The sequence below is a fragment of the Tursiops truncatus genome, chromosome 3 (genome assembly GCF_011762595.2).
Source record: "Tursiops truncatus isolate mTurTru1 chromosome 3, mTurTru1.mat.Y, whole genome shotgun sequence".
Taxonomy (NCBI): Eukaryota; Metazoa; Chordata; class Mammalia; order Artiodactyla; family Delphinidae; genus Tursiops; species Tursiops truncatus.
Genome location: NC_047036.1, coordinates 55588618 through 55612298, shown reverse-complemented (window position 1 = coordinate 55612298; position 23681 = coordinate 55588618). Strand labels below are relative to the sequence as shown.

Genomic DNA, 23681 nt, shown 5'->3' with positions numbered 1-23681 from the left:
TCATGGCATCAGGGACTGGTTTCGTGGAAGACAATTTTTCCATGGATGGGGGAGGAGGGCGGATGGTTCAGGTGGTAATGAAAGTGATGGGGAGCGATGGGGAGCGGCAGGTGAAGCTTCACTCGCTCACCTCCTGCTGTGCGGCCCGGTTCCTAACAGGCCGCGGACCTGTACCAGTCCGCGGACCTGTACCAGTCCACGGCCCAGGGGTTGGGGACCCCTGCTCTAAAGGAAACCATCAAGAAAATGAAAAGACAACCCACAGAATGTGAGAAAATATCTGAAAATCACATATACGATTAGGAGCTTGTATCCAGAATATAAAAAAATTCTTACAACTCAATAAAAAAAAGACAAATAGACCAAAAAAATTTTTAAATGGGCAAAGACTCAAAATAGACCTTTCTCCAAAGAAGACATAAAAATGGCCAATAAAAGCACGTGAAAAGATGTTCAACATCATTAATCAATAGGGAATGCAAATCAAAACCATAATGAGGTACCATTTCACACCTACTAGGATGGTTAGATCTAAAAAATCAAATAAATATTGTCAGGATGTGAAGAAATTGGAACCCTCATACGCTGCTGGTGGAAATATAAAACGGTGCAGCAGCTTTGGAAAGCAGTTTGCTAGTTCCTCAAAGGATTAAACAAAGTTACCATATGACACAGCAATTACACTCCTAGAAATGTACCCAAGAGAAATGAAAACACATGTCCATACAGAAACTTGTACACAAATGTTTATAGCAGCATTACTTATAATGGCCAAAAGATGGAAACAACCTATATGTCCATGAACAGATGAATGAATAAAGGAAATGTAGTATATTCATATGGAATATGATTTGACCACAAAGAGGAATGAAGTACTGATACATGCTACAACATGAATGAACCTTGAAAACACTAGACTAAGGGAAAGAAACCAGGCACAAAGGACCATACTGTGTGTATATCTCCAGAATAGAGAAATCTATAGAGACAAAAAGTAGATCATTGGTTGCCTAGGCCTGGGGAAGGCTGGAAGCAAAAAGGGGAACAACTGCCACTGGGCATAAGACTTCTTTCTGAGGTGATGGAAATGTTCTAAAATTGTGCATATAGCTGTAAATACACTAAAAGCCATTGAATCATATACTTTAAATGAATTAACTGTATAGTGTATGAACTGTATCTTAATAAAACTGTTTTTGAAAAAGTTGTAACTCTTCATTTACAAAAACAAGATAAATACCAACTAAATAAGGAAGAGTGCCAAGCAAAAGGCAACTAAATATGTTTTAAATAATTTACATTTAGTATATATTTAATGCATCAGAATTTTAACATAAGTCTATGAAGATATTGAGCTACGCCCACACACAGGAATCTATGCTTTTCAAGTCAAATATAAAAATCTATGAATTATTCACTAGTTTCTACCATTCATACTTACAGCTCCTAGAAATAATAGAATAATTTCTATCATACTAGTTAAGAACCATCTGTAAACCTAAAGCTTTCAAAATAAACTTAGTCTTTTAAAAGTAAACAAAGAATTAAAGACAAAACATATTAAAATGGATGCTTACAACTGATAATGCATTCAGATTTTCTTCTTGTTTCATTTCCTCAGTAGTCAAATCTATGTTTGATGAGAGCTGATGTTCAACAACAGGTATGCATCCTACATCTGGGATATTCATGGGTATTTCAAGCTGTCAAAATGAAAAGTTTCATTATTTCATTTTGGCATACCATCACAGAAAAACAAAATGAATCATAAAATAAAATATTAAACTGAAGAAAGAATTCACATTTATACATGATTTAAAAAACCGAAATATAGTAATTCTTAAACTGATTGACATCAACTTGGCAAAAGTGAAACATTTAATGTTTTTGAGGCGTCTGTGATTCTTACAAACAATAAGCAAAACTTCCAGAGCTAATCTACTTAGTACCTAGCATTGCATTTTCCATTATCCCCAGTTTGTCCCAAATTTCCCACAGTTTCTCTCATCAGTCTGCCAACATTTATGAAACGCTTCCTAAAAACTAGAGGGCTACAGGTACAAGAATACAAAGCTCAATAAGACAAGTCAGTCCCTGCCTGCAAGGAACTCACGATCTAAGAAACACAGACATGTAACCAACCATACACTGCTCCAAGTGCTATCATAGAGATGAGTTGAAAGCACTTAAAAAGATTTATCGTACACATGACCCACCAAGGCAATTACTCTCTCCCACAACCCCAAAACCTGTATGATTCTTCATAGCAATGAATGGCCATGTAAAATAACGAGTCCACTCACATTTACTCTTCATTTAGCAGGCTTATTTCAAAGATCCCTACAGTCTGGGGGTTAAAAACACTAACATTTATCTCCTAGACTATAAACAAGGGAGTCTGGCTTCTATTCCCTTATTAACAGAGAGATGAGTATAAAAGACTGTGATTCAGTAGGAACTGAGCAGTCAAGTTTGAAAATCTTCCTTTGAGACGTTTATTATAGTAACACCTATGTGTTCTGTGTCTGTCTGCTCAGATGCAATCAGAGAAAAATCTTTGCTAATATCCTATAGGCCTGGGATGAATTTTAAAAGTTCGAGTGATTTGAAAAGACAAAATATTTTCTGAAAAGCTGGGATTGGGGGGATAATGGGAATATTCTAGGTAACTGAAAGTTGGTTCTGTAAGCACTACACAGTTTCAAAGCTTTATGTTTTTAACAGCTTTATCTAGATATAATTTACATTCCATACAATTCACCCATTTAAATTGTATAATTCAATGTTTTTTGGTGATGGAAGCACAGATACGTGCAACCATCAACATAGTTACTTTTAGAACATTTTCATCACTTCAAAAAAGAAACCCTATACCTACTCCTTTAACTCCTCATCTCCAAATCCCTAAGCAACCATTGATCTACTTTCTGTCTCTACAGATTTTCCTATTTTGGACATTTCATATTAATGGAATCATATAATATGCGATTTTTTTGTTAACTGGTTTCTTTCACTTAGCATAATGCTTTCAAGGTTCATGTTGAAGTATATATCAATATTTTAGATCCCTTTATGATTTAATAATATGCCATTGCATTTCAACGCTTTTTAAAGGGGACATATTCTAACATATAAACAAATTTCCCTGCCTTAGTAAACTGGCCATTAAGAATACAATTTAAGCTTTCCTTGCTCAATTATTATAATCAATGCTATTTAAGAAGGCATTCTGTGGGGCTTCCCTGGTGGCGTAGTGGCTAAGAATCCGCTTGCCAATGCAGGGGACACGGGTTCAAGCCCTGGTCCGGGAAGATCCCATATGCCGCAGAGCCACTAAGCCCATGTGCCACAACTACTGAGCCTGTGCTCTAGGGTCCATGTGCCACAACTACTGAGGCCACGTGCCACAGCTACTGAAGCCCGTGTGCCTAGAGCCCGTGCTCCACAGCAAGAGAAGCCACTGCAATGAGAAGCCCGCACACCGCAACAAAGAGTAGCTCCCGCTCTCCGCAACTAGAGAAATCCTGCGCACAGCAACGAAGACCCAACACAGCCTAAATAAATAAAATAAATTTTTAAAAAAAGGAAGGCATTCTGTATTAATTCAGGGATATATCCTAGAACCTGATTTTCAGAAGTTAATTTCTAGTATTAGTTTTCACGAGGAATTTGCCTTTCACCCAAAGAAATTGTAAAATACAAAACATATAGCTAAATGAATTTTCATGCAGTGGTAACCAGCCGTGCTTGCACAAAATTAACTTTCCTTTTACCTTTTCTTGGTTTCAACCAAAATTTAAATTCATTATCTTTACTTTGAACTTTAATTACAAGAAACCACTTCACATCATTTTTATTTAGCTTCAACCATTCCAACTAACTTTATAACATTTAGCATGGTATTATTAACAATGAATAAAAAAAGGTGAGTTTGGAATTCTATTTGTAATTCAAATGGCTTTTGAATCTACCATGAATACAAAACTGATTCAGATATGATGCTCTATAACCAAAATAAGTTACTGAAAATTGAGGCAGAACAGAAAACTTTGGAGTTACAAAGTTAGACCAAGAGGCAAAAGAGTAAGGAGCTTTCATAATAAAGTAAGTTGACAGGCTTCCCTGGTGGCGCAGTGGTTGAGAGTCCGCCTGCCGATGCAGGGGACACGGGTTCGTGCCCCGGTCCGGGAAGATCCCACATGCCGCAGAGAGGCTGGGCCCGTGAACCATGGCCGCTGAGCCTGTGCGTCCGGAGCCTGTGCTCCGCAACGGGAGAGGCCACAACAGTGAGAGGCCCACGTACCGCAAAAAAAAAGTAAGTTGAAGTAATATGTTCCTCTACCTCAAACCCATTAGGATGACTACTATCAAAAAAAAAAAAGAAAAACCCAGAAAAAACAAGTGTTGGTAAGGATGTGGAGACATTAGAACCCTCGTACACTATTGATAAGATGGTAGAATAAGGCAGCTGCTATGGAAAACAGTATGGGGGTTGCTCAAAAAATTAAACATTGATTTACAATTTACTGTATTATCCAGCATTTCCACTTGCAGAATTGACAGCAGGGATTAGAAGAGATATTTGTATACCCATGTACATAGCAGTGTTCTTCATAATAGCCAAAAGTTGGAAGCAACCCAACTGTCCACTGACAGAAGAATAAACAAAATGTGGTACTGTATATACTGAATGGAATATTATTTAGCCCTTAAAAAGGACATCCTGGACTTCCCTGGTGGCACAGTGGTTAAGAATCTGCCTGCTAATGCAGGGGACACAGGTTCAATCCCTGGTCTGGGAAGATTCCACATGCCTCAGAGCAACTAAGCCTGTGCACCACAATTACTGAGCCTGCGCTCTACAGCCCACGAGCCACAACTACTGAGCCCGTGCACTACGACTACTGAAGCCCACGCACCCTAGAGCCCACGCACCACAACTGAGCACACGTGCTGCAACTATTGAAGCCTGCGTGCCTAGAGCCCATGCTCCACAAGAGAAGCCACCGCAATGAGAAGCCCGCACACTGCCACAAGAGTAGCCCCTGCTCACCGCAACTAGAGAAAGCCCGTGTGCAGCCAAAAGAAGACCCAATGCAGCCAGGAAAAAAAAAAAAAAAGAGACATCCTGACATATGCTACAGTGTAGATGAACCTTGAAAGCATTATGCTAAGTGAAATAAGCCAGTCACAAAAAGGACAAACGCTGTATGATTCCACTTACATGAGGGACCTAGAGTAAGTGGTTGCCACAGGCTAGAGAGGAGGGAATAATCAGAATTATTGTTTAATAGGTACAGAGTTGTAGTTTTTCAAGATGAAAAAAAGTTCTGTGGATGGACGCACTTAATGCCACTGAACTGTAGGCTCTAAAACGGCTAAGAGGTAAATTTTATGTTACCTGTAATTTACCACAATTAAAAAAAGAGAGAGAAAAAAAAAGAGAGAGGGCTTCCCTGGTGGCTCAGTGGTTAAGAATCCACCTGCCAATGCAGGGGACGCAGGTTCAAGACCTGATCCGGGAAGATCCCACATGCCAAGGAGCAACTGGGCCTGTGCGCAACAACTACTGAGCCTGCGCTCTAGAGCCCGCGCACCTAGAGCCCGTGCTCCACAAGAGAAGCCACCGCAATGAGAAGCTCATGCACTGCAATGAAGACCCAACGCAGCCAAAAATAAAGTAAACAAAATAAATAAATTTATTTTAAAAAAAGAGACAGAGAGAAAGAGAAAGAAATATGTCCCTTCTACCTTCTCTACCAACCAGAGCTTAACTTGAGCTTACCACAAAGAGTTAATAGAAAACATCTGCCAAGTTTTTTGTTTTTTTAAAAAATTAACCAGAAAGGAAATTAAGTAGCCCCCAGATACAAGTGAAATTAGATTTCTCTCAGTATTGTTATACTGATTACCTTGTGCTGGGCCTGGGTTGCAGGGGCTGAGTAAACACAGGAGATCACACAAGCCTATTTCTACTGATTTCCTAGGCTATGCAGCAGGCCCCAAACAAATTACTCTAATAATCTTCAAATCCTAATAATCACTAAGAGAAGAGATAATGATCCATTGAAAGCAAAAAACAAGTAAGATAAAGTTCCAAGGATTCAAAATTCAAACTACCTCTTCCATGGTTTCTTCAATCTGAGCAGAAACCGGTTCAGGAGATCTGAGACCAACAGGTACAAACACTGGAGCTTTGTTTACTTCTTCTGGAGCAAGATGATAGCTTTCTTCTTCATAGTCAGACTCAAAGTCTTCCGCATCATCTTCGTCTTCTTCCTGGGAAGCTCGAAGAGTCACCAGCACAGGCTTAGAAGCTCTAGGTTCCTTTTTAGAGGTCTTACTCCGAATTCGTTTTGATCCACGCCCTTTGGGGACGTTTGGTTTAATCTTTCGACGCATTCTCCTTTCACTACGATCTATCTTACATTCAGAGGCAGAAGAGAGAGCTGTTCTTCGATCCACAGCAATTTTAGAATAATTTGATTCTTTTAGCAGTTGTGGAGAGCTGGAGGTTTAATCAAAATAGCAACATAGTCATTACATGCATAAGGATAATTTTAATGAAAACCCAACTTATAAAGTGAAATCTCAATTCAAGCCATTAATATAAAATGCCTGCCACCCATTCTATCAAACACTAATGCTACGACAAGAATGAACGGAATTTACTGTTAGGATTTAGTTTCTCACTCAAAGTTAAATATTAGTTATCTACCTACAAATTTTTCACAGTACGTTTTAAATTCTGAGCCATTTTTCCCCCTTGCTATTTAAGTGGTGATGAAATACAACACTGGAAATTGTTAGAAGAAAATGGGATCAAGAACACTGGACCAATAAATACAGAATATGAGACCAAAAAGTGATACGGTTTATCCTATTGGGTAAACAGATTAGGTCAAAAGAAAAAAGGAGAATGAGGAAATCCAACAGAACAACATTTTTTAGAACTTAGGGTCCCTTCCACTTTCCTTGAAAACTGTGGAAGAAAGGTACCCTTCACTTGTGTTTGTGACTCCAATTTGAATCAGCACCCTAGTTATTTAGGTAATATGTACTACTCTTTCGTCAGGCTTCTGCTCATGTCTAATATACTCAACACCCAGAAATTTTAAATGTAGGAAAGAAAAATCTTTCTGAGAAGATCATAAAAAAAGGAAATTTTAGTAAATAAAAATCAAAAGTGGGAAAGAAACAGACCTGCCAATAAAAAACAACCAATACTTCCGTTAACAAACCATCTTTTTACTCTATCAATAAGTTAGAGTAGGACATCCATTAAGAATAAGTTACTTGTATTTACTATTCTGAAAGTACTTGTTAAATAAAACTTTACCTTGCTGGTTTACTAACATACTGCTCTTCGACAACTGAACACACAGAATTATTGCCTACAGTTTTCTCTCCAACACTTCCTGATGGTCCAACTTCTGACTGAGCATCTTTTTTTGCCAAACCAATCTCCTTGGAACCTACAGAACCTTTTCTTGCTGAAATCTCCAGAGATGTAAGAAACTCAGCTTTTCCCTTAAATTTGAGAAGAAACAATTAATATGACCATGGAAACAATCTGTATGGTAATTTGGTTTGGTAGTTTGGCCTAAAACGCTAAGCTTACACACATATACACAAGTGATTGGTTTCTAAACTTTCACAATATTGGAAAGTCAATCAATTTTCATGAAAATAGTTACAGTACAAAAGGCAAAACTATTTTTTTTTTTTTTGCAAAACTATTTTTTTAATGTTCTCCTTCATGATATTGATAAAATTGAGCCCACTACTAAATTATTTTTTTCAAACTTACTTTTGGAAGAAGCTGGGTGTCAGAATCTCCATGCTGCAGCAAATTATCTTCTGGCTTCCTTGCCTTACTCTGATCTGCTCTGTCTGTTCCTATGCCTGATTCCTCTTTCTTACCTTGTGCTCTTCCCAAATTTGGCTTAGCCTTTTGGAATTGGCTTCTTATCATTTGTGGTGGACTAGAAACATACGTTTTATGTTCATGTCTAGAATGAAATACAAATCATGTTGAAGAACGAAAATCATAATTCCTGTTGATGTATCTGCTGTTAAACAATTTTTGGGCACAAACCAATTCTATGTGCGAAGGACTATATATAAATAGGTTATAAAACTAAACATATAAAATGAAACCACACATGCTGATATGAAAGAAAGAACACAGAAGCTTTTGTAACTTCCATTTTCTATATAGCCTGGGGAATACTTTCACAATAATATGTAATCTTTTTTTTACTTTCATTCATTGATTCTGGTGTGTCGTTGTATGCTACTTTAAGTAATTTTCAGAGAAATAACTAGATACAAAACAAAAACGTCAGTAGTTGAAGATGGACTTCATAATGACACTTTAAACAAATGCTTCAACTGGGCTCTGAAGCATGAATAAATATACAATGGTCACAACAACCCTGGACCTTCTTGTTCAAGAGCAGGCTTGAAAGCTAGAGTCTGTTCTCCTACCACATGCCTGTCACTTCATAGAAAAGTGTTTATTGACAACAGTGTCATAAGGATCTCAATATATCTGCCAAATCAGAGAAAGACAAGGTTTGTATCTGCCAAATCAGAGAAAGACAAGGTTTTAACATTCAATACAGTAGCCATAGCTCCCAAGGCAACACAAACAGCTGCCTTAAGGTTTCCTGGAAAATATTTAATAACTGGCAAGGATCTGAATTAGCAAGTTTAAAACTAATATAAATCTGGATACTTATAAAGAAAAATTGGGTAAGTATCGATCATGAGTTCTCTGAAAGATCTGTATTAAAGACTAATCTTAAGTAATATTTGTAATAAATTACCTACAAGAGAAAGTAGTTAGTTACATTTCCAAATGTTCCAATCCTGCTAAGTTCTTCCAGCAGTGAAATACCAAGGAAGTTCACAGGAAGTTCTAACAAAGTAATGATGCTGGTTAATACATTCCAGTGTAGGCTAATGTATTTGGGAAAACATGTTATATTTAACTTAAGTATAAGCTACTTACAATCAAGTGTGATTCTACAATGGTACTTAAGAATAATATATATATATATATATATTATATATATATTATATATATATATATACACACATATATATAAGCTCAATGTGCTACTGGGGTTAAAAGGGGGTAAGAAACTGCTGGACATAAGAATAAGCTAACTTAAAAGTATGCAGAATATATACTCTGAAGGAAGTATCAGTCATGATAAAGCTAAAAGCTTGAATAAACTTCATAAACAGAAAAGATTTTAAAAAGAGGGGTGGGTGAGTAATGGGTTTCTATACAGGAAATTTGAAAGTTAGATCTTGCTCATTAAAAATGCAAAGGCTGAGCATAAAATCTCTTGAAACATGTAAAGTTTCTTTCAGGAAGCTCTGCCTATAAACTATAGGAATTTGCTAGTCTTAAAGTCATAAATCCTGAAAACTTAAGTTTAAAAACTAAACTGCCAATGTTACTTTGAGCAAGCCATTTAAATCCTCCAGATTCATAAAGTCAATTATAAATGAAGGCATTAGGAAAAGCTGACCTCAAAGGTCACTGGTCTTTAAAGGCTCAATTAGAGTAAAACTCAAAATCCTTAGAATGAGCCTACATAATCTGCGCTACCCCCACTCAGGCTTTACCTGTCATATATCTACGACTCTTCCTCTCTTCCCCTGTTTCACACTGGCCCCCTTTGCTGTTCAGCAGATTTAAACTATTCTAGTTTCATAATTACTTTTTTCTTTCATAAAACTTACTAAATGTGAAATTACATAAAATCGATTATTCAAATATCCAACCTTTATCTTTGAAAAGTTTTATGCTTTTCTGATTAAAAGCAAACTCACCTCGTCTTTTCATCTGAAACATTTATTTTGTTAACATGAAGGTTTTCTAAAAGAACGTGACTCTGGTTTTCATACATTCTGCCTTCTGAAACTTTGGAGGATACAACTTCAATTTCCATTGCAATTTGAGAATTTGGCTGAAATGCAAAACTATATTAGTTTTTTTTTTTTAACAACAGAACATACCTCCTAAAATATTTTAATCATTAAGAAAGGTATTTAGGGACTTCCCTGGTGGCACAGTAGTTAAGAATCCACCTGCCAATGCAGGAGACACGGGTTCAATCCCTGGTCCAGGAAGATCCCACATGCCGCGGAGCAACTAAGCCCATGTGCCACAACTACTGAGCCTGCACTCTACAGCCTGTGAGCCACAACTACTGAGCCCGCAAGCCACAACTACTGAGCCCGTGTGCCACAACTACTGAAGCCCATGCGCCTAGAGCCCAATGCTCCACAACAAGAGAAGCCACCGCAATGAGAAACCCGTGCACAACAACAAAGAGTAGCCCCTGCTCGCTGCAACTAAAGAAAGTCCATGCGCAACAACGAAGACCCAACACAGCGATAAATAAATTAATTAATAATAAAAAAGAAAGGTATTTAATTTTTTAAAATGAAGTCTCAAACTTGAGTATGCAATGTTCATGTTTTGCTGCCCAAAACAAAATTTCCTATTCACAGAGAAAGTTTCAAAGATTACTGCAGTAATATGTTCACATAATGCTTTAAAAACTACAATAACCATCTGTTGTGAACCTCCCTCCCAAAAAGTTCAATGTGTTTTTTTTAATTTGGGGGGGGGGGTTCAAATAAGGATTACAATCACTTTATTTTAAATGTAGATTTTCCCTTGGTAGAGAAAAGGACAGAAAAACAAGATCTGTTGAAATGGGCATTAAACTACTTAGATTTGTTTCTAATATCAAAAGATCCATCAATAAGAGATTAAACCGTCATTCCAAATAGCAGTATGTTACACAGCAGTTAAAAAGGATGTATCTCCATATTTCATGACATGGAAAGCCACTTAATATAATAAGTGAAAAACAGTAAGTCACAAAATAACATGACTACAATGATTTTATTATTTAAATTTACATGAGTATGCACACATGCATGCATGAAGATATATCCGGTAAGATATGTCAAAAGGTTTTCAGTGGTTACTTCAGAGTGGTGAGACTAAGGGTAATTATTATATTATTTTGTATTGATTGAACATTTTCACAATGAATAGGTTCATTAGTTAGGAAAAAAAAATCTATTTTCATTAAAAAAAATCTACAATGGTAAATCTGAAACAAAACTAGCCACGTTATGTATGAAGTAGAGTAAGTATCAGATGCCTATATTCTAAGCCAAGTCTGAGCTACCATTTGATATTTTAATATGCATTAAAAGGCTTGATTTAATTACATAGCAATAACTCACCACAGTCAGGAATTTTTTAGTTTCATCTTTTTGTAGTGTCCTTTCTTCCTTAATTGTTTCTTTGGCTTCATTTTTTTCTATTACTTGCCTCTGTCCAACCTTTCTTAAGTTTGGACTGGGTCTCTGAAGTCGGCCCCTTACTGGTGGAGCAGTTTGGATAGCGCTTTCCTTCATTTCTTGTTCGCAAGTGTTTGTATGATAAGTCCTAGAAAAGGGGACAGGAGAAAAGAGAGAAAGCTTGATTGTAAAAAGATGAAAACTACTATAAAAATATAAAACTTGAATCAAATAAACTCTGTAAAAATATTTTGTACATTAAAGGAAAATTAAATTACTTTCTGATTATACCTCATTTTATAAAAAAATAGTTATTTCAGTTCTCAAAAGGTACTGAACTTATATGAGGTACCTACAATATTCAAATTCATAGTAATAGAAAGCACAATGGTGGCTGCCAGGGACTGGAGGTAGGGGGAATGGGAAGTTATTGTTTAATGGGTACAGAGTTTCAGTTTGGGAAGAAAAATGTTCTGGAGATGAATGGTAGTAATGGTGTACAACGATGTGAATGTACTTAATGCCATTGGACTGTACACTTAAAAATGGTTAAAATAGTAAATTTTATGTTATATGTATCTTACTACAATTTTTAAAAAGGTAATGAATACATACCTTATATACATATATTTTTAAATGCATTGCTTTGTATAAGATCTTAAGCAGCTAACAGTGAATAATAAGCAGGCAAGTGTTAAAAGGTGTTGAACTCAACCTGATTTTGTATTTTAGGCCATATGAATAAAAATAAACCAAGTATTCTTGATACTCACTTTCAAAATACATTAACACATTTCTTAAAAAAAAATGAAGAACTATTTGAAATAATTCTCCTATTTTAGATTTTAATAAAACTATCACTGTTTACCCCATAGAGACAACTAACTCCTTTTCCTGGGCTTGTGTAGACTGAGTCTCCTCTATAGGTTCACAAGAACTCGAAGGGGAAAGGTCCTTTTCAGTCTGTACATATGGTAATATCACAGCCTCCTCTTGACTGTGATCTGATTTGTCTTTTTCTGTTGATGCCATTAGGGAAGCCACATCCTAGAAGGTAGATTAGAAAAAAAAAATTTCATCGAGGGTTGGTAAAAGTATAGGGAAATAGAAACTTTAATAAACTGTTAGAAAAATAAACTGATATGGTCTTTGTAGACAACAGGGCAATATCTATCAAGAATTTTAATTTCCAGCAATTCTACTTCTAGAAATATATCTTATAAAAACACTCAAATAACTATCTAGAAAATTATACACAAGGATATTTATTACAGCAATATAATAGCCCCCCAAAAAAGGAAAGAAAAAGAAAAGGAAAAACAAAAAATTGGAAACAAGACAAATCAGTAGGGAACTGAATAAATTATAATTTCTTTACAATGAAACAGTACAGAGTCATTTAAAAGAAGTTTAATTTCTATATACTGATCCAAAAAGATGTTCATGGACTTCCCTGGTAGCGCAGTGGTTAAGAATCTGCCTGCCAATGCAGGGGACACGGGTTCGAGCCCTAGTCCGGGAAGATCCCACATGCTGCGGAGCAACTAAGCCCGTGTGCCACAATTACTGAGCCCACAACTACTGAAGCCCATGCGCCTAGAGCCCATGCTCTGCAACAAGAGAAGCAACCGCAATAAGCCCCTGCACCGCAACGAAGAGTAGCCCCCACTCGCCACAACTAGAGAAAGCCCGTGTGCATCAACGAACACCCAGCACAGCCATAAATAAATTATTAAAAAAAAAAAAAAGATGTTCACAATACTGTGTTTAGTAAAAAAAAAATCAGAAGGCAGGATAGGATGCCATTTTGGTAAAACAATGAAAATAAATACCCGCACATTTTATTATTTATATAAATAAGTATCTATACAGAAAAGTTTAGGTGGACATATTTAAAATTGCTAACTTGGGAGGGAGAGATGGACTAACTTGGGAGGGAAAGATGGAATATTATAAAGGACTCTAACTTTTTAGATGATATATTTTTCCCAATTTGCAATTTTTATAATCATTTAAAATAATCAATAAAACGTGATTTTGGGTACTTCCCTGGCAGTCCAGTGGTTAAGACTCTGCGCTTAGGCCTTCCCTGTGGGCACAGTAGTTAAGAATCCGCCTGCCAATGCAGGGGACACGGGTTCAATCCCTGGTCCAGGAAAATCCCACATGCCACAGAGCAACTAAGCCCGTGCGCCACAACTACTGAGCCCGCGTGCCACAACTACTGAAGCCTGTGCACCTAGAGCCCGTGCTCCGCAACAAGAGAAGCCACCGCAATGAGAAGCCCACGCACCACAACGAAGAGTAGCCCCTGCTCACCGCAACTAGAGAAAGCCCACACGCAGCAACGAAGACCCAATGCAACCAAAAAAATAAATTTAAAAAAAAAAAAAAAAGACTGTGCTTCCACCACAGGGGGCACAGGTTCAATCCCTGGTCAGGGAACTAAGACCCCACATGCCACATGGAATGGCCAAAAAATAAATAAATTAAATTAAATTAAATTAAAATTAAATTAAATAAATAAATGAAAGTGGTGGGTTTTTTGTTTTTGTTTTTTTTGGCCATGCCTCGCAGCTTGTGGGATTTTAGTTCCCCAACCAAGGACTGAACCCAGGCCCTCGGCAGTGAAAGTGCAGAGTCCTAACAACTGGACCACCAGGGAATTCCCATGATTTATCCTTTTTAAACATAAGATTAGGAGGAAAAAGTACAAATGTTCAAGCACAGTAAGAACTGAGCTAAGATGTAAAAGAAGAACTTTAATTCAAAAAGTACTTCGTATGTTTAAACGCTCAACTTATGAGTGTTAACGTTTCATTTCAAGGTTTTTGATGCTGTATCACACATCTTAATCTCTTATAGACCAAGTTAATCAAGTAAATAAAATAATCTCCTTTTAACTCATATAAAGCTTTTAACTTTTTATTTCACCTTCACAACAGAGTGAAATAAAGATAGACTCTCATTCTCATTTTTCCTGTGAAGAAACTAGTTGCATCATTTAGCTATGGTCACATAATGAATAAAGGTCAGGACTTGAACTAGAGCCTGGGCCTCTTAAAATCCTTTCCATGACACATTTGCCCACCATCAGAGATTCAAGATTCTTACACAAACCACATGGAACAATGAGATACATTAAGTACAGCACCAATATCACACACAGCAAAAGTTACATAAGGAAATATTTATGAATTTTTAATTCCAAGTGTTTTACCTTAGTAATTATAATAACTAAAACAGAAAACCTCCATCTTAAATAACACTCACACGTTGAGAAGGGAGAGTTCTCATTTGTTCCCCATTCTGCTGTATCACAACAGTCCCTTTTTTATCAGCTTCCACTTTCTTCCCAGGTGCATGTTTTTCTGCTTCTATAGTCTCTCTTTTTGAAGCTGCTCTTGCTAAGTTTGGTTTTGGTCTTTTGAATCTACTTCTCACAAAAGGTGCTGGTTTCACTTCAAATGGCTTCTGTTCTTGAGGAAGAGATTTGCTTTTGGAACAAGGATTATCAAGCTTTAGGATGAAATGAAGGGGCAGTGGGAGCGGAGTCTTAGCACAACCTTAGAGACTGGCAGTAAATATTTAATTCTAATTCTTAACAGGAAAACAGATCAGACTATTTGGTAGATCCTGAAAAACATGAGTGGTACAATCCAGGTATAAGCCTAGGAATTATATCATCTTCGCACAAAGAAAATACAGGTTTGTCACACCTGTACTGACTTAAAAGTATGTGTTGTACACAATTTTGTATGTTAGTAATTCTCACAATCTACTGTCAGAAGGACCTCAAATCTCTCCCAGTCTTCCCCAAACCAGCTTAAAATTTTCAACACTATGCTATAGATGATATGTCTTAAAACCTTATTTAGTTTAACATAATCTGCAAATATAACTTTATATGCTTCCTCTTTACAAGCACACAGACCTATATACTTGTACCTTAAATTAATATCTGAAAACTGCTCTGGAACATCTGGAGATCGCATCCTCTGGTCTTCTATTTTATCAAGTTCAGAAGTCTGCGAAGAAATGTTCAAATGACTCAACTGACTTGATATTTCCTTTTCAGAATTTCTTTTTTCTTCTACAGATACATCCACCACGGATTGTACTTCACTGCTAATGTCCTGGAAATAAATCAGCACATATAAAATATTCCTTAAGCATGTCATACATTTCAAACAAAAGCCTATATTCTTCACACTGTTTTTAAAAATCCAGAAGTTTGGGGGGTTTTAATTTTTAAGTAAAATAAAATTTAATTTACAAATGCTAAAACACAGAATTTGGAAAACTCTTCTTTCTATATTGCATATTATTATATGTTTTTTCCAAACTACAAATGCCATTACCTATCCAAAAAAAAGTTAGAAAACTGGAAAATGTTAGAATTGCTTCAACTTCAATTAACTGGAAACTTTTAATAAGATGAACTTTTAAAAGTGGAGTGAAGTGGGGTGGAACAGGAAATAAAGAGAAAAACTGATACAGATATGGTCAAAAGAAATAATTCCAGGGTATGTTCATACTAGAATTAGCACAAATTCAGTCCAATCTCTTGTATTTCTTTTATCTAAGAGTAACTTTAAACTGACATTAAGAACAGTAACTTTTCTACAATTATAAAATGTTTTCAATTATTAAAAAAAAAAGAATATATAATTTCTTTAAGGTCCTGAAACACAGAATTTAGGGCTGGGAAAGACATTATGCTTTTAGAGACTTTAAATGTTGTTGGACTTAAGGGCAATAATCCTGGAATTATTTTGATATTTTTCTCTCTGAAAAAGTATTCAAAAAATATTTTTAAAGGACAGAAAAATACATACTTTAATATTTAGTGAAGGCACAGCACTGCAGTCACTACTACCCCTCTGCAATGAATCTGTCTCAGTTTGTCTTGAGGTCCCAGTCTCCTCTGGTTCATTTTCCCTTAGAGAAATGTCTATTTTTCCAGTTTTTTCCAAATCTGCCACCTTTTCCTCAGAAGCACTGATCTCTTCTGATCGGCTTTTCCTAAAGGAAATTTCTCTTCCAGTTTCTTTCAAATCTGCCTCTGTTTCCTCAATGGCAGTCATCTTTCCTGATACCTTTTCCATCAGGGAAATGTCTCTTTTTCCAGTTTCTTCCAAATCAATCTCCCTTTCCCCTGTGGCACTGATCCCCACTAGTACCTTTTCCCTTGGGGAAATTTCTATTCCAATTTTGTTCAAATCTGTCTCCATTTCATCATCTATAGTTTTGAGCTCTGAGGCCTTTTCTTGTGTAGGTATTTCTCTTCTTTCAGTTTCTTCTAAATCTGTCTCTACTTCTTCAGCGGCATCAATCATCTCCGGTATCTTCTCCCTCGGGGAAATCTCTCTTCCAGTTTCTTTCAAACCTGTCTTCACTTCACTAATAGTATCGATCTCCTCTGGGGCATTTTCCTGTAGGGATATTTCTCTTCGTTCAGTCTCTTCCAAATCTGTCTCTCTTTCCTCAGTGGCATCAGTCACCTTTGTTATCTTCTCCCTTGGGAAAATCCCTCTTCCAGTCTCTCTCAAATCTGTCTCCATTTCCACAGTGACATCAATCATTTCTGGTATTTTCTCCCTGGGAGAGATATCTTTCCTTTCAGTTTCTTTTAAATCTGACTCCATTTCCTTAGCAGTATTAGTCTCCACAGGTACCTCTTCCCTTGGTGAGGTTTCCAATCTTGCAGTTTCTCTCAAAGCTGTTGTCATCTCCTCAGAGGCAAGAACCTCCTTTGGTACCTCTTCTTCCTTTGAGAAAATTTCTCTTCTTCCAGTTCTTCTTCTTATATTTGGCTTTGGTTTCTGAAATCGAGTCTTCAGAATTTGAACTTGTTTATTTGCTTTATTATCCTCTTGAATACTATTTAAAAAAAAAAAAGATACACAATCAAATTGTAAACTAGACTGCCAACTGAAGAGATATGGTTGAGAAGTCACTACTGAAAAACCAGGAATTCTCAAATAAAAAAAAAAAATTAATGAAGCACCAGGAACCTCTGGGCAAAATTTAAAAATTAAAGTAGAGAAAAAATTCTATCCTTGGAAATTACAGTAAATTTTTTAAAAAATTAAGTATATTTATTACATAGAGACATATATACAGAGAAATCTATCAATAAGGTCAGTTAGAGTAGCAGCTAATCAGGCCTAAATAGTCTCTTTCTAATTGTCATCCATATCAACCTTGGCAAATACTGGCTGAGAAAGACTCTCCAAGTCCTCTACATCGGAGCTAGACCAATCTGTGGCTGCTATTCCTACCTTTTTGCTCCTACTCTCCTTTATCCAGACATATGTCTTGCTGTAAGAGTTAAAGAACTCATTTATATGGCCAGAACTAACCAGGATCTCAAATAGCTGGGTGGAGGTATAATTTGAATAAGGTACAGTCTTATGACTAAAAACTAGGTCTGCCCCTCCTCACTTTTTAAAAACAATTAAAAATGAGATTTCCTGTACAGTCACTTCTCTAAAAGCTTGTGATTTCATAATACATTGTGGGAATGAAAGAAAAGAGTAAATAAACAACAACATTTTGCAGTCTGTTGAATGTTACTGGGCACACAACAATCACTATCTAGTATAAGCACCTTGTTCTTCAAAACAGCAGCAGCATGCTCTCCTTTGTGCTTTATCATAATAATAGAAAGTACAACCAATAAAAATATACAAATGAATGAAAGAGCACTTAGTGACTGGTTAAGATTTTGACCTCTGAGGCCCTTTTCTTGTGTAGATATTTCTCTTCTTTCAGTTTCTTACATAGCATCTTGAACAGTTCAAAGTGTTTGAGACTGGGGAGGAGGGAAACTGCCTACTGGATATAAACAGGAATATGATTTGATAAAACACAGAATCTTAGAATTGTTTCTGTGAATACTGGAGATTCAAAGGCCAGAAAGGTCACTGCCTTTGGAGAGGAAAGTTGTTGATATCAGACTGGATATTAGTTATGAACAATCCAGCAGGGTTCTAAAACCCAAAGGCCACTCAGGGAAAACTTGGTTTTCTACTAAGCCACATGAAAATGGAGTCTGGTTTAAACTAAAAAAATACAAACAAAATATCCAAATTGTCAGGTATCTGTAATTAATATTTGTATCAGAGATATGCAACAATGCAGTAATGCAGTTGTACAGGCTTCTACCCAGAGTTTGTGTGGCAGAGAAGTAAAATAGGTTGGGGGTGTAGGGAGGGGGTACAAAGGAATAGAGAAAGAAGAGAGGAATAAAGGAATTCTTCTGTCTTCTAATAAAGATCTTTTGAGTAGTTCAGGAAACCTAGCTTTCACTCTCAGGTTGGGTAGTATTTAAACAGGCTCATACAGCTGTAATAAAGTATACAATAGGCCAGACTTTAAATGTAAAGATTGGTTGAGAGTCCGCCTGCCGATGCAGGGGACACGGGTTCGCGCCCCGGTCCGGGAAGATCCCACATGCCGCGGAGCGGCTGGGCCCGTGAGCCATGGCTGCTGAGCCTGCGCGTCCGGAGCCTGTGCTCCGCAACGGGAGGGGCCACAACAGTGAGAGGCCCACATGCCACAAAAAAAAAAAAGAAAATTAAATGTAAAGATTGGTAAAGTATAAATAATTGTTGAAACTAGATAGTAGGTACATGGGAGTCTGTTATTCTGTTCTCAGTACTTTTGTGCATTGAATATTCCCAAAAGGAAAAAAGTTTTAAAAGCACACTAATAATTCCGTTGATCTGGTTTAATATCCTGCAGAGGGGAAACAACAAATTCAGAGAGCTTTGGCTATGGGAAGTATGAGTTTTACTTAAAATTTACATAAACCTTAAATAAAGGTAATATGTGATCAATCTAATCCCAAAGAAACAATCTAATCAATCTAATCCCAAAGAAACAAATATTAAACAAACATTTTCACATCTGGATATGAACATGTAATTTACTATGCATGTGAAGTGATAATACTACCCATGTTAACTCAAGGTCTAATTTGCGATGGGTAAATCAATTCATCAAAACACCAAGAAGTGAGAAATCAACACGAAGGCAATGACATAAACTGCCTTGAAAGGTGAATTTACACTTGTAAATATTATGTAACTTGATATACAGATAACAAAATCAGTCTGATTTGCTATTTTTAAAAAATGATTAAGAATTTCTAAAACTTTACACATAATTCAACTATTATATCATTAATAAGATGATGCTTACCTCAGACATTCATTAAGCACCTTGGGCTCATCTGGCTGCACATTTTGAAAAGAAGTATCTTTTTTTTCAGATTGTGATGTGATGTCTTCACAATCAAAATTTTTAAATGCCTGATCTTCTATTTGTTCAGGAGTCTTAATAACAAACACATTTTTAAAAAAGTTTTAGGTCTCACAATGTAACACACATTTATAAAAGACTTCATTGAAAATTACGTATGACTTGAGTACAAGGAAAATGGTAAACATTTCAAAATTATAAAATGATACTCAAGAGACACTTTTTTTTTTGACAGGGGTGTGGGGTGGTGCCACGACATGCAGCCTGCGGAATCTTACCCGGGCCCCCTGCAGTGGAAGCACGGAGTCCTAACCACTGGACCACCAGGGAATTCCCTAAGGGGCACTTTTTAATGTTTGTTCTTTAGATATAGGAAATTTCACAAGCCACACCTTTTACCTCATCTCAAAGCCCCCATTCTTTTCCTCCTAATCAGAAAGCAAGTAACTGCTTCAGTCTGATCTGTTAAAATTATCCCTTGGGGTCTAACTTTCTAAATCTTTTTGATTATTACAATCACATTATAGACCCTGGGAATCATAATAGAAGAAATTCAAATCTCAAATCATGCCAACTCTTACTCTTATCAGAAAGACCAGTTACTATGTAAATAATCTAAAATTTATCATCTTTGTTGTTGGAATACTTTAGTAGGGAGCTTTTAACATTTTATTTTGTTTAGGTCAGTATTAAAATTCATATACATAGCTATATTTTCAGAAAGGAAGTAGAATTCGAACACCTGCTGAGTGATGGGGGAAGGCAAGTCCAAACATGAGTAAGGTGAAAGCAGATGATTCATCATATAAATGCTTAAAATCCACAGAGCAGAGAGCTAAGTGCCTTCACAATTAGCAAAGCTGCTGGCTATGAGATTTGGGCATTAAATTTAAAGAACAATATACATAATTGTATACAGTATTGCTGTTTAAAACGGGGGATGAAAGGAGGCTTATGTATTTGTTTAACAAAAAACTGGAGGGCATCAGAGTACTTACATCTCTATCGATACAGGACTCATTTTCATTCTTTTCTACACTGGCCCCAATTTTTTCCTGTGATGTAACAGTTTCTTTTCTTTCAGCAGCTTTACCTACATTTGGCTTTGGCCTTTGCAATAAGCCCCTCATTAGGCGTGCAGGTCTGAAAGCCTTTAGTTGATCATCTTCCTGCAGACAAATTTTTTCACTCAAACTAGAGTAATTACAAAGGAATAAAATCAATGGTTATTCTGAAGTCAGATTACTTGTATATCACATACATGCTTGTCTTCAGTATTCTCTTCTCCCAGGTATAAATAAGTAAACCATTTGGAATACAAAATAATTCACAAGACCAAAAGACAACCCTCAGAATGGGAGAAAATATTTGCAAATGAAGCAACTGGCAAAGGATTAAGCTCCAAAATTTACAAGCAGCTCATGCAGCTCAATAACAAAAAAACAAACAACCCAATCCAAAAATGGGCAGAAGACCTAAATAGACATTTCTCCAAAGAAGATATACAGACTGCCAACAAACACATGAAAGGATGCTCAACATCACTAATCATTAGAGAAATGCAAATCAAAACTACAATGAAATATCATCTCACACCAGTCAGAATGGCCATCATCAAAAAATCTAGAAACAATAAATGCTGGAGAGGGTGTGGAGAAAAGGGAACACTCTTGCACTCTTGGTGGGAATGTAAATTGGTACAGCCACTATGGAGAACAGTATGGAGGTTCCTTAAAAAACTACAAATAGAACAACCATATGACCCAGCAATCCCACTACTGGGCATATACCCTGAGAAAACCATAATTCAAAAAGAGTCATGTACCAAAATGTTCACTGCAGCTCTATTTACAATAGCCAGGAGATGGAAACAACCTAAGTGTCCATCAACAGATGAATGGATAAAGAAGATGTGGCACATGTATACAATGGAATATTAGCCATAAAAAGAAACGAAATTGAGCTATTTGTAATGAGGTGGATAGACCTAGAGTCTGTCATACAGAGTGAAGTAAGTCAGAAAGAGAGAGGCAAATACCATATGTTAACACATATATATGGAATTTAAGAAAAAAAATGTCATGAAGAACCTAGGGGTAAGACAGGAATAAAGACACAGACCTACTAGAGAATGGACTTGAGGATATGGGGAGGGGGAAGGGTAAGCTGTGACAAAGCGAGAGAGAGTCATGGACATATATACACTACCAAACGTAAGGTAGATAGCTAGTGGGAAGCAGCCGCATAGCACAGGGAGATCAGCTCGGTGCTTTGTGACCACCTAGAGGGGTGGGATAGGGAGGGTGGGAGGGAGGGAGACGCAAGAGGGAAGAGATATGGGAACATATGTATATATATAACTGATTCATTTTGTTGTAAAGCAGAAACTAACACACAATTGTAAAGCAATTATGCTCCAATAAATATGTTTAAAATAATAATAATAATTCACAAGTGTCTTTAAGAACACCCTCAAAGAAACACACACCTCTATACCTTAACCCTCTAGAACAGACATAGTCCTTAAAAGCATGACTATAAAAAAAGCATTTTAAAATCAAATTGTCACCACAAAATGGGAAAAATCTATACCTGACAAGCATGGAATACTATTCCCCACTCAGGACACCATTGTGTACATACACCTCCAGGGCACTGGACACAGATTATGGAATAAACATACAGTCCAGAATCCACTGGTTCAGATTTATATTGGAGCAGGCCTATTCTAGATCTCTACTCCAAGTTAAAGATTCCCCACCGCCCTTTTTTCCTGGTCGCACTGCACAGCATGTGAGATCGTAGTTCCCCAACCAGGGATCAAACCTGTGCCCCCAGCAGTAGCAGCATGGAGCACTAACCACTGGACCACTAGGGAATTCCCCTAAATATTCCCTTTGGAAACCCCTTGCTATAAATAAAATTATCCAGAAACATATATCTTAACCAATAATTCATCTAACAAGACTTCGTTAAAATCTTGTTAGTAAGTTGAGGGAGAAATGTAATTGCTCACCAGTGGATCCATACTATAATTTATTTCTACAATACCAAGCATAAAGATCATTATTAAAATGTTTCAACAATCCCTATAGTTAAAAATGGACTTAAATACACTAGCTGAAAATAAAATGCAGACATTAGGTAGAAAATAAGTCATTACAATCATTCCAAAGAGTTACTATTTTTATTCTATTTCCTAAATACTTACTTAGATGCAGTGTCAGCTTCTGGATTCTCTTTCTCTTTATTCTCCATTGCAGAAATACCAAGTGTATTCATTTTATCCTTTTCCATATGATTCTACGAATTTAATTTTTTATATTTAATCTACTTAACATAAAGTTCAAACTTCGTAATAAATAAATAAATGGAAATTAAAACAATAAAATTTCACTTTTTTGTACTTCTAATTATTAAAAGAGAGTTGTTAAAATCATAAAGGCAGATGAGAACCTTTTAAACATATAATCTCATACGTCACTGATAGAAGCACAAATTGGTATATCCTTTCTGGAAAGCCTTTTGCCAACATGAATCAAGAACTTTAATAATGTTCATATTCTTTGACCCAGTAATATCATTTCTAAGACTCTATTCTAAAAAAATATCTAGACAAAGATTTAAGTACAAGGTTGTTCCCTGGAACATTATGCAAAACAGCAAACACTGCAAACTGACAAAATATCCAATAATGAATAAACGGTTAAATAAATTCAGTTATACCCATTGATAGAATATTATGAAGTCACTAAAAACCATGTTTTCAAAAGATATTTAATGATGTGGAAATATATTTATGAAATGTTAAAATACCAGAGAAGGATACAAAAGTGAATTAATACTACTACTCAAGAATGTAAAAGAAAAGCTAGAAGGATATAGTCTAAAAGGTTGGTTGCATATAGATAATAAAATTAACTTTTGTTTTAACTTTTACATGAATCTGTATTTTCCCAATTTTCTAGAATTTAAAAACATCTCATAAGATTATAATAATATAGTTATATTATTAAGATTAAAAAGATTTCACATAAGAGGAAAAAAGACTAAAATTTAAAAAATTATTTTAG

At 36.2% G+C, this 23681-nt stretch overlaps 1 protein-coding gene across 6 annotated transcripts in view; it reads right to left on the bottom strand.

The window, feature by feature from the left end:
• BDP1 (BDP1 general transcription factor IIIB subunit) overlaps positions 1-23681 on the bottom strand; it is an 88608-nt gene that overhangs the window by 30214 nt on the left and 34713 nt on the right. For 5 of the 6 annotated variants that reach the window (XM_019929893.3, XM_019929891.3, XM_019929888.3 and 2 more), the window contains 13 exons: positions 22820-22911; positions 20607-20802; positions 19549-19682; positions 16179-17223; positions 15289-15476; positions 14614-14836; positions 12209-12387; positions 11284-11488; positions 9850-9986; positions 7811-8012; positions 7340-7530; positions 6121-6508; positions 1578-1703 (listed from right to left, as the gene is read on the bottom strand). In XM_019929893.3, the coding sequence (XP_019785452.2) occupies positions 1578-1703; positions 6121-6508; positions 7340-7530; positions 7811-8012; positions 9850-9986; positions 11284-11488; positions 12209-12387; positions 14614-14836; positions 15289-15476; positions 16179-17223; positions 19549-19682; positions 20607-20802; positions 22820-22911 (3306 nt within the window). The remainder of the gene's footprint in view (positions 1-1577; positions 1704-6120; positions 6509-7339; positions 7531-7810; positions 8013-9849; positions 9987-11283; positions 11489-12208; positions 12388-14613; positions 14837-15288; positions 15477-16178; positions 17224-19548; positions 19683-20606; positions 20803-22819; positions 22912-23681) is intronic. The other variant, XM_019929889.3, reaches the window with a different exon arrangement.